At 42.1% G+C, this 16,730-nt stretch overlaps 1 protein-coding gene across 1 annotated transcript; it reads right to left on the reverse strand.

Moving 5' to 3' along the window:
• Positions 1-405: 405 nt before the first annotated feature.
• On the reverse strand, positions 406-10,601 carry MMADHC (metabolism of cobalamin associated D). Its single transcript, XM_035331833.1, has 7 exons — positions 10,444-10,601; positions 8,130-8,274; positions 7,675-7,892; positions 5,280-5,385; positions 4,058-4,188; positions 2,543-2,629; positions 406-1,215 (listed from the first exon to the last, which is right to left on the reverse strand). Exons 1-7 carry the CDS (start codon positions 10,450-10,452, stop codon positions 1,021-1,023), a joined length of 891 nt encoding a protein of 296 aa, XP_035187724.1. The 5' UTR covers positions 10,453-10,601; the 3' UTR covers positions 406-1,020.
• Between the last annotated feature and the right edge of the window lie 6,129 nt (positions 10,602-16,730).

Raw genomic sequence — 16,730 nt, forward strand, 5'->3', positions numbered from 1 at the left:
ACCTCTCAAAACATCTTCTTGGCAATCATTATCAAGACAAAAGTTGCATTAAGTTTTGTCTGAGTCAAGACCGAAGGATTCCCATTGTTGCATAATAAAAAATGACGGCAGTGACATTAAAATCTAGTTAGCTAGTCTCAGTAGGGAGGCAGCTGACATTTCTGGAATTTCAGGTACCCTTAATTTTTCTCACTACTCTTTCTGGAATAACTTCAATTGACTTGATTATTTCTATGCCACCTGAAGATATTCCAACCTTCCACTTGAAATATTTTTACAGTTGATGAAAATTGCAAAAAAAAAAAAAGTAATTGATCATAATTGCTGTTTGCTCAGGCATTTCTCAATTCCAGAGACAAATCTCAACTGCATCCAAAAAAACCCAATGATGATACCCAATCATTGCCCTATTATCTTTTTTCCATATCAATGTATTTAATGACCTATAAAAGTTACAAAAGTAACTCTAAATTACATTTACATATATAACACTGAGAAAATAAAAGCCCAAGCAACATGAAGACAACAAACATTGAGATGACTGATTCTAGAGTAATTTAAGACTTTTTACAGTCTCAGGATGTAGCAACCACGTGAACACTTCCCTCCTGAAGTATAACTTGTACAACTTTTGCCATTTATTGCAGTAAGTGGTGAAATTCCCAGGAAATTCAGTGGTATCAGGGTTCTTTAATGCAAAGAACCCAGATTTGTCAGGTATCAAAAGGCAGAACAGTGGGTAATACTAAAAGAGGCTATGCAGATAGCTACGTATGCATTCAAGTGAGTTTAAATACATTGAGGATAAAGAAAACTCACAGCTTAAAATTCATCTGTCACATACAGGTATCTCATAAAATGTTGTCAAATAATATTCTAAGTCACATGTGGTGAGCAAATACTCACAAGACTAAAATAAATAACATACTTTATTATCTAGGAATACTTCAGATTGTGGTATTCCTGACAATGCTTGTACAGAATCATCAAGTATGAAGACGAGTGAAACCCTGACAGTTCCTAGTTTCCACTTAGTTTCCTCATGATAGGGCTGTCAGGTTCAGCGTTGGTGAAGATGCTTCCTACAACGACATGAGTACCCCAGATGTTATGACGAATAACTTTGCAGCAGCCAAGATCATCAACGGAGAATCCGAAGTGGCGGTAGCGTTCATCTGTTTCAAACAGTGTGTTGTTTGTGTAAGGTCCAAAAAACTAGGTGGAAAAAGAATTTCACTTAATATTTCCAAGAACATTCCAGACTAAGCCCAGTAACCACACATAAGTTTTAAAAAATGTCCTCAGCCCAACAGTATCAGCTACATTTGTTGGAAGAAATTTTATGAAGATTTTTGTGCAATCTACATGCAGAGCACCTCTGATTGTACTGGTAGCCCATATTTAAAGGTTTCCTCTTACTGCTGACAGAGGTCTGATGGCCTATCAGCATGTCCAAATGTCCAATCAACCCTAAATGCCTTGAAAAAGTAGCAGAATTTTTTAAAAAATATTTAGGATAGAAACCTCCTGTAAAATAGCAAAATTAAGGCATACCTTTTCAACGCGCCTCCTATAACGAAAATGCTTTCAATAGTAAAATGTTATATAATGGTAACAGAAAACTGTTATTTCAGTTGCTTTATCTCAGAAGAGGAAGCTTCTGACAAAAGCCTACTGCTGCTGAGCAGGGTATGGGTAAGGGTGTTACTACCGAACTGCAGCCCAAAGACATCTTACTTTTATTAACCTGTCACTATTCTTTAAATGCATGGAATTCCCAGGGAAGCTTTTAAGTACTATAAACACCTTCAATCGCTTGTTTAGCTTATAAACAATCCCTGTTAAACCTATTTGCCTCTGATGACACAATATATCACAGCCTTTCATGGTATTTTTAAATAAAACCATGCTAAAATGAGCTTTGCCATGATTACGTTTAACTATGATATGGTTTTAACGCTTAGTTCTCAGACAAAAGTGCATGTGAACACATGTTTTAATAGAAATCCTCAGTGCTGCCTTGTAAATTTTAAGCCACTGTTGCATTTTACAGATGTCTTGGGAAGAAACTGTCAGCTCTCCAGAGAACTGGTGTAATCTGGAAGCGAATGCCAATGCTGTTTAAACAGAACAAGCCATTCGTTTTCTCTACGTAACAAATATTAACTAGTGCAAAGGTTTTTTTTTTTTTTAAAAAAAAAAAACAAACACATCCATCTAGACAGAGAGGTGTATGGACTGCCAAAAGACCGTTGGAGGGCACAAGGCATCAACCATGTTGTGATGAAGAATTTTTAGGCATCAAATTTCTAGTTACCTAAAATTCAACTTCATTGCTGAACGATGTTCTCAGAAGTGCCAACTGCAACAACAGCTGACATAGCGTATGAAGTGGCTGGGGGCCACTTCTAAATTTAGGAAAGGAATTACCCTATGGTAACAGCTTTTGATCAATATGAAAGAGTTGGATTTAACCCATATAGAAAAATACAAATACCATTGCTAGTTAGGACAACAGGGTTCCGCGCAGCACATAACTTACAGCCAGTCCTGAAGATGGATCAATGAAGTCGGCCCAATAGCCTTCAGAACAGATTGCATAGCAAATTTCCTTGGCACCATTAATGAACTTGAAGGAACAAAAAAAAAGTTGATACCTTTTTTTAAAATACAAATAGATCAGAATGCATATACAATTTTCCAAAAGTAACTTTCTATAAGTCTTAGATTTATGTGTTTTCCAGACCAAAAAAAAATAAAAATCAAATTTAAAGTCAGCTAAGGGTTAAAACAGATTTAAAATCAGTTCTGTATTTTGAAGTTTGCTGGCTCTGAAGGTCAACTGTCTTCCAACTTTATATCAAAATGTAAGCAATCCATCTGAAGGCATCATTTAAGGCGTTACATTTCTGGTACAACACTAGATCAAAAGATGCAGTGTAACAGCTCCACAGCAACCTCTTAGAGTGACATTAATAAATGCTTGAGATGAACCACTGTAAACACTGAGATCTGACTGTAAATAACCCTCATTGCTTCAGCACAAGCCTCTCACATTAGATTAGTATTTTTAATGTTACTTCTAACCATTTATGAAGCAAACAAACAGACCATTTTCTGGTGAGTTTGCTGTTAGTAACCTTTAGGCTGGGAGGTTACAGCTAACATCCCAACACCCCTACAATGACAGTATTAGACTTGACAGGGAGGTGCACAAGGAAGGAAGATGCCAATTAACATATAATTAGACCAGATTACAATGCCAAAGACCAACAGACCATAAATAATTCAGAGAGAAGAACACACTAAAATGAAGGGAATTTTAATTTGTGTGTGATTTTTATGTTGATCCTTCAGATTGTTTCTTCCTTTTTTGTGGTGACCCTTACATTGCTTCATACAGACCACATCTGCACTTTCCAAGGTTGAAAAGGACAGTAGCAGACTTATTTTCAAACATAAATCTGACCTTCACTTCTCAGATGAAAATCCCGTAGGATGATTTTACTGATTAAAAAAAAACCTACAATATATAAAAGTGCTGTATTTTAAGGTACAAAGAAAAACCCACCAGCAGTACTGAACATCGACACCTGCTGGAGCAGTCAGAACTCTGAAGAATGAGAAAAAGCTATTTTCGGAGAGACCTCTAGTGGCAAGAGTAGACAGCTCATGAGGCTGGTTAGCATGTAGTAATGGTCACTGATACTTAGATCATACCTATTATCAGAAGGTGAGGATGCACTCACTGACAGAGCACATGCTGGAATTTCAATTACATCACAGAAAAACACAGAGCAGCAAAATCCTACAAAATGAGTTGTACTACAGGTGAAATAAGGCAAGAAAATACTTGCTGCCCTTTAGATGCAACAGGACAACCACCTTTAGTTAAAGTGACAAAGCTGGAAAAAGTGGTCTCCATTTTGTCTGAAAGAGAACACGGCACTAACTCAGTCATGCAATACAGAATATTACTGCCAGAGCTAGAAATGGTCTGAATATACAAATCAGATTGATCCACAAAGATAAGCTGATACTTGTGTCAGCTACTTACGTTTTCTAACAGCATTTCTCTCTCATCTTCTACTTCTTGGCTCCATGCAGTCATATCATTTTTAGTCTTCTGGGTAACTGTTAACACCGTTAAACGGCTGGCATTCACTTCTGGAAACATTAACTCGAAGTCTAAAGAAAAGGAAACCAGCATTTTATGATCTCTCTTACTTTATTTAGGACTTCTCAGTTTTAGACAAATTATCAACCCTACTTCTGTGGTAATGCACATTGGTAAGGCCCTGCTAAAGGTCACTTAGGGGTTGGAGTTTGCTATTCCAAGGTCTCCTAAGATGACAAAAGCCCCAGCATTCCATACATTCAGAATATGCAATCAAGTAACTTTACTTGCAAAAATATAACGGTAACTATAGAAACAGTTCCATATTTTGAAGCTAGGACCACCACAGTTCCCTGCACACAAGATGCACAGATTCGTATTTTCTGGCTACACCACGTTACTTCACACATACTGATTTTTACAGTAAATCTCATGATAAAAATGTCTCAGATCCACTTCAGACTCTTCCTAGGAGATGAGAGCAAACTCACAGGATGCTGCTAGTTGGGACAGAAAAGGGCCCAAAGATTCCCCCTCTGGAGTACAAAGGGGAACACACCAAGTGACAAACAGGCTTCTTAGAGCCTTGTTTGCACTGGGGGAGAAAGCAGCGCCTTCCAGAATTAGAAGTCCAAAGGTCCAATCTCTTGCTCTCTGAGAAGTCTGCCCTCTTCAGTATCTGACCTAGGATTTCAGTCTTTCGTCAGCACTTCTAAAATCGGGAGTTTTTACTCCAATTAAATTCCAATCACTATCTTTTAGAACAGAAAGAAAAAATATAAAACCGATGCCTTCAGGAGCAATATGATTTCCATTCACTCTTTTAGTAAGAAGTAGTGCCAACACACTTGATTTTGTCACAACTTGTTTTTTAGGTAATGAATCAATTCCACAATTTCTTGACCCTACAGAAGCTGACAGAAGTCACTTCCCACCCCAGCTGATCTTAAATTTAATGGCATTGAATTTTATATGAAATGCAAAGTACCGTCAACAGCAAAATCTCAGTCTTCGTTTTATAACATGTTTTTCTCTTGTAAAATACTGACTTTGGATTACCTTACTCCATTACACATTCTGTCAATTTTATCATAGCCTTTATTTACATATTTTACTTCTTTTTTTAAAAAATACATTTTTTGACTGCCAAGAAAATACATACCTTTTTGTAACAGTTCAGGACAAGCTTGTACTGCACATTCTACCTTTGCGTTTTCAAAGTATGTTTCAGCATTATTTATTTGCTGCTTCTGTGGAACATCAGCACCCTGCGAAAAATGAAAATTTTAACTTTCCTATTAATACTCAACACGAGTTAACATTGCACAGACTGTAATTTTGCAACTGTGTCCACTGATACACCCAAGTAGTTTCACATCAAGTTGATTTGCTGTGACTTAAAACTTGGTTTTCAAACATTGAAATAAGAACTGATACATATAACCTATTACTTAAACAGAAATTTAAACTTTAGCTGTGTTATTCAAAGCCTTAGCCAACTTCTTTGAAAAACACCCCTTTGAAATAATAGCCTGAAAGTATTCAATCCAATGACCATTGATAGATTACAGACATACACATTGTTACTTGAACTAGAATAAAACAGTTCTAGAGCTCTGAACTGCCAGTAATTTCTGCTTTAGCAGCCTAAAAATCAGAAGTGTTTTCCAATAATACTATTTTTACTCTCTACAGCTTAGTTCTACAGTTTCTTAAAAGAAAAAAAAAAGATTCTTGCGGGGATTCTTGCAGGTATGTTACAAATTGAGCACTGTAAGTCAGATGTATAACATTTAAGCTTACAATGTTCTTAACAGGGAAGTTAGAACAGCTGCCTCCTTTGGCATAGCAACTGCTAGGGAACACTGGCACAGAATACCTAAATACAGGTTTTCTATCTTTAACTTTGCCATAATTTACAAAGAGTTTCTCTTAGGACTGAAATTACAACATAAAGTACATTGTGTCCTATCTAACACACACTTATATCTCCTAGTTCTCCCTAGAGCAAACTATTGCACTGAACACAAAGCATATTTTTGTTTCTGTTCTAGAATTTAAAATCAAGAACAGTAGCAAAAAAAAAAAAAAAAAGAACCACAAAACTCATGTAGACTAACAACAGACATTAACTGCACTTCATGTTTCCCCATGTACCTTGCATTGTAACTGCAGAAGTCAGCTCAGATGGTACTTTAAGCCTCCCAAATCATGCGGTTATGCTGGTGCACCCTTTCTGTTCTTCCTAATCCCAGGATGCTTCTCTTACTAAGAAAGGCATGGTGATGCTCGACTCCGATTTGTCTGCTGCTCCCATTCCATCCAGCTAATTTCCACCTACACAGTACCTCCACTTACCATGCATGCCATCAAGAGACAATGGCCATTTTCCTAGCATGAACACCATGTTTCATACTACTGGGCTGGTAGGTTCATTTACTCTGTTTGCATCAACTAATTTATCAGTCTGAGGTATAGAGGGGCCTGAGGGGTTTGCCATTCCTCTGACTGCTTCAAGGACAGGTGCCTGAGCTTCAGTGGCACCGAGCTTTTCTCCTGCTTGCTGCAGCAACCTGTGGCAGGAGGTATCAGCTGATGCCCAAATCTGGGTCTTCTCCAGAAGTGCCTGGTTTAGCATTTTCACTAGCAAAATGCTGCTTGTGGATTCCTGAGCAGCACTAGTATTAAAAAGAGCTGATTTGCCACACCTGGTTTGCATTAAAGAGATGACCAGAACTTTTTTTTGGTCTTTTGACCAAAGTTATGATCCACAAAAGTTGAACACAAATCTGTGAGCTCACCAGAAGTGTTTTATAAACATGTTGGAATAAAATATCACATTTACAGAAAACACTACACAGCATTTTTACAGCAGAGATTTATTAGCTGACTTCTGGTGTCTGAGCACGTCAGAAACTCAGAGGGACGGGAAAGCTGAATCAGCAGCTAGTAGCAATAAACATTTGTTGAAACGCTCTGATCATGCAAGTCAAGCTAGCAATTAGCAAGCTGCCTGTTGTTAATAAAGCATCTGACTCGCTCAAGTTCTGTAATTGCCAAAATGCCTTCTCATTTTGAGACATGAGGTTGAGCTGTGCTGGTCTGCTTCTCACATCTGAATTCAGTGGTAGTCAGAACTGAACAGGCAGGTCTAAGGACACTGTCTAAACTATGTAAGCCCAGGTCCATTAAATGAAATACTGAAGTTTAGAAACTACCAGTCCTACTTGATAAGAGGTGTTGGGGCTTGGTAAACAGTACATTTTGAACCTGAAGTTTTCTTTTTCACACACCTATATAGGTCATTACTAAGATACTATTTCACTAAGCACTACTTAGACATGCAGTTAAAAAGAAAAAAATAAATATTTCAGGGTTTGTTTTTGTATCTCCTAAAAGAAAAAAAAAGCCAGGTTCTTTGCAATCTTCCCCTCACCCTACCTGAAACTCATCTTTAATCACCATCTAGAACATCATCAGTATCTTTTTTTCAGGAGGAATAATTATGTTTCTTTTGGGCAAGAATTATCAGCCTCACAGGGGAAGCCTGTTCTTACCTGAAATTCATTTATGTATTGTGCCATTACAAATTCATGCCTTTCACTTGGTGAAGGCTCTGCTAATATATCGGGCAGAGGTTTTGGAATTTGGCTTTTCTTCTGTGAAGCAGTACCATTTAGGTGACAGTCAAACCCAATGTTACCAGGCAACTGGAATCTCTGGTCTTGAGGACCAAACGGACCCATTACTTCATCTGGCCATACAGTTCTTGGACCTGTAAGAGTCAAGGCCTTGCTTTAGTAATCACATTATTTAACAAGAAAAAAAAAAAAAGACAAAGAAAACCTCTCCCATTCAAATATCTGTATTTCAGCACAATCATATGTAACCAAGGCAACCAAAACACAGAAGTGTCCTGCAAGAAAACACCCTTCAGAATTCCCAGTTTTATACGGGGTGGACAGTTCTGATAGCACATGAACTCAAAGAAAATGAATTTGCTTTTTCTTACATAAATCAGGAGGTGTAGCAGCAACATGAGGCTCATCTGAGCCAGAGGAACCTGCTGTAGAAAAAGCCTTGGGGTTTACAACTCTTTTGACTAAGGAATAAAACCCCGGTAGGTAGGTGACCAATCTTGCTCTGTTACAGAGCACCTGAGAAGACAAAAACAAAAGCAAGTATTATATACTGCTAGCAAAATTACTAGTTTAAGTACAGTTTTGTAGATCACAAGAGAAAACCTCGCTCCACAATTAAAATTGTAATGTATCATCACTTGTTTTTGTAAAATCAGTATTTCAGAACATATTATCATCATTTTAAATTAGTAATAGTATTCTAAGTAAAGGAAAAGCCTTAAAAGCACTTAGTGATAGGCCTCCTCACTTTAGGAAAATAAAACCAAAAAATTTAAATAGCACCACTGAGACCCCATAACTTAAGTTATAGATGTGAAAAAATCATGCATTGTTTCCATGATTACAATTCAGTCATGTCCTTCGTTACCAGAAATATTAAGTAAGTGCTGATATCCAAAAGCTCTGCCCTAAAACTAGCCCGAACATTAGTTCACCTATAGTCCCACTTCCTAGAAGACTTGAGGGAGACGCAGGATAGCATCCCCACAGATACATCTTGCAGCTTTCATCTAGAAGCACACATACATATGTGCATACACACATTGCTTCGCCAGCAAAGCACGCGCACAAACAGCTCTGAGCCATACAGGGGGACATGCATACCAAAACAGGTGGGTATGGTAATTTCTGCTTCTGTATTTTGCTCTTGAAATCCATAAATATTTAACACGTGCAAAACTTCAGCTAGGACAACCAATGCTATTCCGATTTGCAAGCTCAGCACATTCACATATTTATAAACAAGCACTACTGCAAACAGCTCAGATCAGTACCCTGGGCAAACTGCCAATAAGCCACAAAACCTTTACGAACGCTGCGGTCTTGGAATACACCAGAAAATCTGCTTCACGCCACAGAACTCTACTGTCAACATAACTTTCAGTTGCAGAAGATGACTCTATCAGAAGCTGATTCAGCCACGCAGCAGACAGCAAGTGATGCAACGCTACCTCCCTCGGCACACAAATGGTCTCAGCAAAGGGCTCCAAAGAGCTGTTGGCTCCTCACCATGAGGATTAACTCTGAAGCCCAACGATGGTGTGTTATCTCAGCAGCATGAGCAACTGTCACTCATCTTTGTTTTTTTTTTTGAATAAAACATCCAGGTGACCCAACTAAACAGAATGGTACAGTCTATTTTTTATACTTTAAAAAGGGATGGATTACTTTCAGGACACAGTTCTGCACACGTAACAAAAGTAACCCATCATACACGCAAAAGATAAAGCATAATTTAAAAGATCTTAGATGTAGCACAAAGCTACTAACACTTTTGACTAGTTACACAAAACCACACGTTCCCAAAAAACATAAGCCCCCCCGCCACAGCCTATGTGCTTTCATAAAGCTTCATTCCCAGGTGAGAGAAAGAAAATTATTTCAAGAAACTGAAATTATGGGTTCTTCCTTAAAAACTGTACTACTCACATGTTCAGATAAAGACTCTATTTAAAGTGTCATGACCTAAGCTGGAAGCACCTGCTTCTTACATACCACCTCTACACAAACATACATTGTCTAATGCATCTTACTAACATCACGGAAACTCAAAAACATTAACACAGTTAATTTACTAACATCATCAAGTTTTCACAGTTAAGGTCTCAAGTTGTCTAGGTCTAAAACTGCAGGCGGTTTAAGATTCGCGTAGCAAAAACAAACCCTGCCGATTCCACTTGAGCCTTTTCCCTACCACGTAAAAGCACTGCTGAAGTAAGTTTCTGCGTAACAATTACACATATTGCAGATTAAAGTCTACAGAAATAATTACTGGTGACACATAACTACAAGAGAAACATTTTTCCTTATCAGCAGGTTCATTTAAGGCGGAGATGTTACCACTATTTATCGATACGTTGACTTAGCTCACTAGTCCAAATATTTACATACCTGGCGTCACCCCAGTAAAAAATCCCGCTGAAACCAGTGAGTATCCCCATCTCGATGACAAAACAGACTATATTAGTAAAGTATACTTTATGTTTCAGTCTGAAAGCACCCCAGCGAACCTGAAGGCTTCGCCTTAACACACGATACACTTCGGGCGCTTAGAGGGGTGAAGGATGACACTCCCGACGACCTCTTCCTGAGAATGCCTTTTTTGTTTTTAAAGGCTGCTTTAAAGGGGGAAGGAAGACGGGGACGCCCCCATTCCGCCCTCAGCCGCCGAGGGGGGTTGCTCACCTTGGCCATCGCCGCCGCCCGGCTGCCCCGGCCCCCGGCCCGGCTCCCCCTGCAAGAGAAGCGAACGCAGCGGCCCTGAGGCGCCCGGCCCGGCCCCGCTCCCCCCCAGGGGCCGCCCCCCGCTGCCTTGACAGAGGCCTCCCGCGGCGACGCCCGCTCGTCCCAGGCAAACAGCGGCGAGGACCGAGGGGGACCAGGACCGAAGGGGACCAGGACCGGCTCCGCTCCGCTCTTCCTACAAAATGGCGGCCGCCACCGCCCCGCGGCGCTCCCCCTCCGCCGCCTTCCCGCCCGCCGCCAGGCCCGGCCAGTTGCTCCGCCGACACGTCGATCAGATGGCCAGGCTAAGCGGGAGGAGATGAGAAGCCGGTCATCGATTGCTTGAGGCTGGGCGGGGCGGTGGCGGCGGGGCTCTCCTCAGGGCGGCCGCCGCCATGTTGTCCCCTCAGAGACCGCTGCCTGGTGCCTGTCGCTGCTTCCCTCTCGCCCGGGCCGCGGCCGCCACCCGTCTCGGGCACCCCCGGGCGCAGCGCCCTGCCGTGGGGTCCCTCACGGGCCGGGGGAGCCGGGGCCGGCTGCTGGGGGCGGCGCAGTGCCCGCCCGGAGCGCCAGGGGTCAGCAGCGCAGCGTGCTGCCGCCCCGTCCCCGAGCCGTGCCGGCGAGTGCAAGGAGAGAAGCAGGGCGAGAGGAGGCGGTGTTACCGGGGGGAATCAACCGGGACGTCTCAGGCCCCCCACAGGCCTTTAGGTGCCTTGAAAGTGAGTCAGAACTGGGAGCAAAAACGCCATTTCTGCTGACAGAACAGGTCCTCGAAGGGTGATCCGTACCTTTATTCAATAACTTCAATAAACTTTTCTTCAACAGACCAAAGTCTGTGTTTATTTTTTCCCCCACCTCATGTTTATAAGCTGCCTTTTCTCCCCAGTCCTAATTTTTTGGTGATCTGCCATGGCATGTGCTTGCAAGCAAGCCTTCACTTAAAGTTTTACATTACAAGCTGCACTTGTGCTGAGGTAATTCCCTGCACTTATTGCTCCCAGAGAAAAACAGGAACTCATATATTATTATTTTTTTTTTATTACAGGAAATCATTTATTATTTCATCCCTACTAACTATATGTATTCTACTCGGTAGGTATGTCACTATCCACAGGATGTGTTGACTGTACGCATGACGTTGGAGTGGCTCAGTTAGGGTGCTGATTCCAAAGCCCTCTCCACACAGGTGACAAATGCCGACACGTTCCCCCTTCACAGAATCGTGCTGGTTTTCTTTCACATCTTCAAAATGTTTTATACCTTCACAGCTCTGTGACATTGGTTCAAATTGTCATCCTTTCTTTTTTTAAGTCTCACCTGGAACGTGAAGTGTTTGTCCTCTGTGGCCTGAGATGGGTCTGTAAGAAGGATCATAGGTCCTTCTTTTTCATCTTTTTATTATTATTATTATTTCCATGCTTTTTCCACGTCCAAACACTGTCCATCATTCCATATCTACCAGTTGGAGTTGGACGCAGTGATCCTTACTGGTCCCTTCCAACTCAGGGTATTCTATGATTCTCTACCAACTCCACGGTTGCTTGTATGCTGCGTCTTTCCAGCTTTTCTAAGAAAGGTCTAATGATCAATTTTCTAATTTGGAGTCTGGAATAGCCTTCTGCAGGCACTGTACTGAACAACCTCCTTGTCTTTGTCTACAAGTTCACTCTGTTTTGTTTGCCTAGCACGGCGATCACCCTCTGTGTCTTCCCTTCTAGTAAATCTTGGCAGGAATGGAAAGGGGAAAGGAGAGAGCTTTGTAGCTAGCTTAAGACTCAGCATTTTGTTTTCAGGTAGCTTTTTTATCCTTTTTCCAATAACGTGATTTAATTTAGATCGTGAGTTCTTTGAGGCAAAAACCTCCCTACTTGCATATGTGGAAACTGCTGCGCATACTAATGGAACAATTTAAATGCTGAATTAAAAATGTCAGGGGAGAGGTGCCCCAAACCAAATCTTTAAAGCTAATATAAAAGAGCTGTATTGCTGTTTGCTTCTGCAGCAGAGGGGAAACACACAAGCCATGTTGGAATACTAGGATTAAGATCCTTCTTTCTTATGTTTTGCCACTTCTTCGCTGTCTGTTCAAAGCAGTGATGCTGGTTGAGGAAAGAGAAATTTAATCTCTTGCCTTCAAAATAAAAAAGACTGGGCGTTCAAATCCCTCAGTGAATGTGCAGCTTAATTTACTTCCATTATAAAACATTTCTGGGCAATTTTGATTTTCCTTTGCTGCTGGGTTGTTAGTGTAAACCAATTCTAAAGGTTGGAATACATAAATAGTAAAAACAACGAAATGTTGATAGTAATAGTACTCAGCCCTACCATGTTCTTGCCTTAATAAATTTCTGCTAATTTTATTAGGAGCAAGACAAAATTCTTGTATTCAGTCCTAAACAACATGATATGTTGGATAAATATGATGTCATTTTTATTTTTGGATTTTTTTCATGAGAACATTTGCGCACTAGTGCATGCTACTCAACTATTTCATTACTTTAATGCTAGCACACTTAGTTCTCATTTGCTTTTAAATTAAATATTCATGTTGAATCTCAACTTCGGTAAAAAAAAAGGCTAGAGAAATGCAACTTTAACTCTTTGCAGAATGCAATTTATCTCCTCTAATAGGAAAGCGCTCTGGATTACATTCAGTCTGTATTGCCTTGTCCTTAAGCCATCCCAGTTTATCCTCTCTCCAGGGTTAGTGCTTCAAGATACTCAAATCAATCAATGAGTTATCAACCCCTGAAGTTTGTGGCCTGAATTCATAAACATTAATTTCAATAAAGGTTCTACCTCTATTCGAAGGAGTCTGCAAAATCAAACGATCCAATTACAGATTTATCAAATATTAATCATTAAAATCTTCCAGATCTTTCCGATGCCAACATTCTTCTCCCCTGGTGTCGGGAAAGTAATTAGCAGCTGGCTTTGATTAAATTCTTCCCTCAGAGATCACTTTCCTCAGTTTGGGAGAGAGAAAGGAATACACACGGGATTTTGTACACAAAATCTTTCCTGGAAAATATGCGTAGGTTCAGTTAGCTGAAATTATTCTTTCCATGAAGACGGAAGAAACTCGGTCTCCGTCCAAGAACCTGCAGTGATTTTAACGTTGAAACCCGCAGTGCACAACCTGGCTGTCGCTGCTGAGTTTCTGGATGCTCTTTTTCTTTACCAGGCGCCTGTCTGGTGTCGGTGGCTTCCTCTCAGTGGTTCGAACAGGATGCGGTGCAGGAAGGAGTCTGAGCAGCTGCAGCAACACCAGAGCAGGAGGGACGTGGAGGGGAGCCTTCCCAGCCACCACCGCCTTCTGCCCCAAAACCCAACTCCGAGCCCCAGCTGCTGTCCTTCAGCATCTCCAAACTCGCCAGATTCCTTGGTCTGCAAGCAGAGGAGTCAGAGATGCCTCTGAAAATCAGGTTTGGTGCCTAAGACAAGCAAAGGTGAATCTTCAGCCTTTCCCCGCTCTGCTCTTCCAGGGGCCCAGAGAAGCCATGGAAACATCATGCTTGGAGATCTTCAGAACTCAATGGGATGAGACTCTGGGGTTGGGCTGAAGACCTCCATGCATCCAGACTGGAAATATGTCTTTCCCTGTCATCAGGTGCTTCTGTTTTTGTGAGAATCAACAGTCTCTTCTCACAAAAATGTCAAATGCTCCTGGGCACTTTAGCGTCTGAGTGCCAGCCAGCACCTGCACCCGTCCAAGTAGACGTGGTGTCTTCAGTATCTGCTCAGCACCGTGGCGCCCCTGCCATCACCTGCTTACTTGGATAACGAGTGATGGTCCTGGATTTCTGTCCTTCTCAGCACAGGGAACACTTGCCTGTCTGCTGAGGACCTCTTACTGTTTTTAAGTGTGTATGTTGCTATATAAAGCCCAGCTGCGAGGACATTCTTGTGTTCTCTTCAGTTTCTGGAGGAACAAGACCGTAACGAAAACCTCTTTGTTTTCATCCTTATTCATTAGCTGAGAGGTAAAATATTTTTAAGCCTGTCTAAATAGAGGCTTTTGGATTTTTTCCATAAGCATTGAAGTTGCAGCCTTTGCTTGTTTTCCCAAAGCCAGGGTTTCCTCTGTAACGTAGGGCTTTGCTGCTTATATGGCCCGACTTACCTTGCGGTTAATTGGGTGTAATTCATCTGAAGACAGTGGAGTTGTACCTGATCGCGAGGGTGGTGGTGGCTCATTTGTAGGTGCTTATCTTAATACTGCAGAAGCTTGTTAAGTGGTCATAAAAATGATGAGATATCCTTTATTCCTATGGTACTCGTAAGAAACCTCAAAACGCGTTTTAAAGCATCTCCATTTCTGTGCAATGACGGATGGTGCTGGCGCTTGCAATTTACCTAATGGCACCCATTAAACTTCATTAGGACTTTGTTAAACCGCAGTTCAGATCACCGACGGTGATTTTTGATCTCTGGAACCTGCTCACAGCGAATCAGTAACCGAGCACACCAACAGCCAGCCCAACCTCGTTCATTCCCTCGCCATTCCCCGTGGCTCCAGCGTGCTTCAAAAGCGAGGGGAGAGGGCAGGAGGAGGGCCCCCCGTGGCCCCGTGACACCGAGGAGTGCCGTGGGTCTGACGTCCTGAACTGAGCCCCCTGCTCCTGCTTTTCGAGGTGACAGTCTTCAGCCACCCCTTCGCATCGCCTGCGTGTGTCACCGCCCCCGTGGAGAGCTTCTAATCTTTAAGCTCTGATTCAGCCGCTTTGTTTATTCGTTTAACTCCCCGTATTTATTTTTTCTTGAATATACAACTCTGGCTCACCCTTCACTTGCCCTGCTAAGCCTTGTGTTTGAAATGAGGAGTGTCTGTTCCTAAGTGCCAGTGAAATTGTGATGAAGTAGACGGGAAGAAAGGTTTTAACATACTCTTTTTTCTAGAAAAGTAAACATCCTCTGGCTATAGGAAGAGTAAACTTCCCCTGGAAATATGTGTGTTTATACGAACAATCTCTTTTCTTCTGGCATTTCCAGATACTAGGCTGGGAGATTTGTTCATTACCACCGGGAAAACAGACTTTTAAGTAAGTGGTGCAAAGGCATGAGATAAGTCTTTGCATGGATTGTTTTCTTTTTGGAAAGACACCCCCAGGATTTATTTGCATGAACCTGAAAGGGATTTCCTCCCTTATCTCTGGGCATTGCTCATTCAGCTCTCCTGCCCGTCTGAATGCACCTCCAAAGAGAACAGACAGAGGAAGTGAGCATTTCCCTAATAAATGACTTGGGTCCAACTCAGCTGGAGCTTAGGGAGCTTTGCTGGAAATCTGTATGGCCCAGCCTACCTTCCCCTGTGTCTGTAAGCTACCAGCCTCTATTCTCTCCAAAGAGAGAAGTTTATCAACCATATGAAACTGGGATGTGCTGCTCCCAGATGTGGCAACCTTCAAACAGGAAACCTGATGTGTGGTTATCTGCATCTGGGGCTGTAAGGTGTGGGCATGAATTCATCTCAGTTTCTTGTTTTTGCTTTCAGTGTTCAATTGAAGAGGGGAGAAGCTGAGCTTTGAGAGACTTATAACTTGCGTGGTGTGGGTTAAACAGACGTTTTTCCTGGGATGGCAGCATCAGGTTCCTGGTGATGTGATGAAGCTGCTCCTGGCTTCAGCCTTCCCCACTCGCACGTGGGGAGCGAAGCATTTCCATCTCCTTTCCCCCGGGCATCACCTCCATGGCCACATCCAGCACAGCTGGGCTGCCTGGAAAGCTGGCCCAGGGGATGCCTGCAGGTTGGGTGTTTCAGGAGGTATTTACGTTTACATTTACATTTGCATTTGCATTTGCATTTACATTTATGACTGGGAGTCGCTTCTCCCTCTCTGCGTCCGCCTCTCTGTGGGGCAAATAGGGAACACAGGTAACAAACCGCCAGTGCTCAGGCTACCACCGAGGTTGGGGGGCAGAAGAAGCCTGCAGTAGCCTTGGTGTAACCTGAATTTGTTCCACCCTGAACTTGAAAATGAACAGTTTTGAATCAGGTCTACACCAGAGCGCGGCTGTTCTGCTTGCCTGAGGTTCAGCTGTCCAGGTCTTGGAGGGGGAGATCTGCAAGGAGGATGAGGAGGTGGTGGAGCTCTCCTGGTGGATCTCCTGGTGGGAAATAGAGCAGGCTTGGCAGGCTGGAAGTGCTCCAGGTCCTTGGCTGCAGTGGTCTTTACCATGCATCTGCTCCGAAATGTGGTCTTCCAGGCGCTTGGCTCAGGGCCTGCATGCCAGATGTGCTGGGTGGC

This window comes from Oxyura jamaicensis, chromosome 7 (assembly GCF_011077185.1).
Source record: "Oxyura jamaicensis isolate SHBP4307 breed ruddy duck chromosome 7, BPBGC_Ojam_1.0, whole genome shotgun sequence".
In the NCBI taxonomy this organism is placed as follows: domain Eukaryota; kingdom Metazoa; phylum Chordata; class Aves; order Anseriformes; family Anatidae; genus Oxyura; species Oxyura jamaicensis.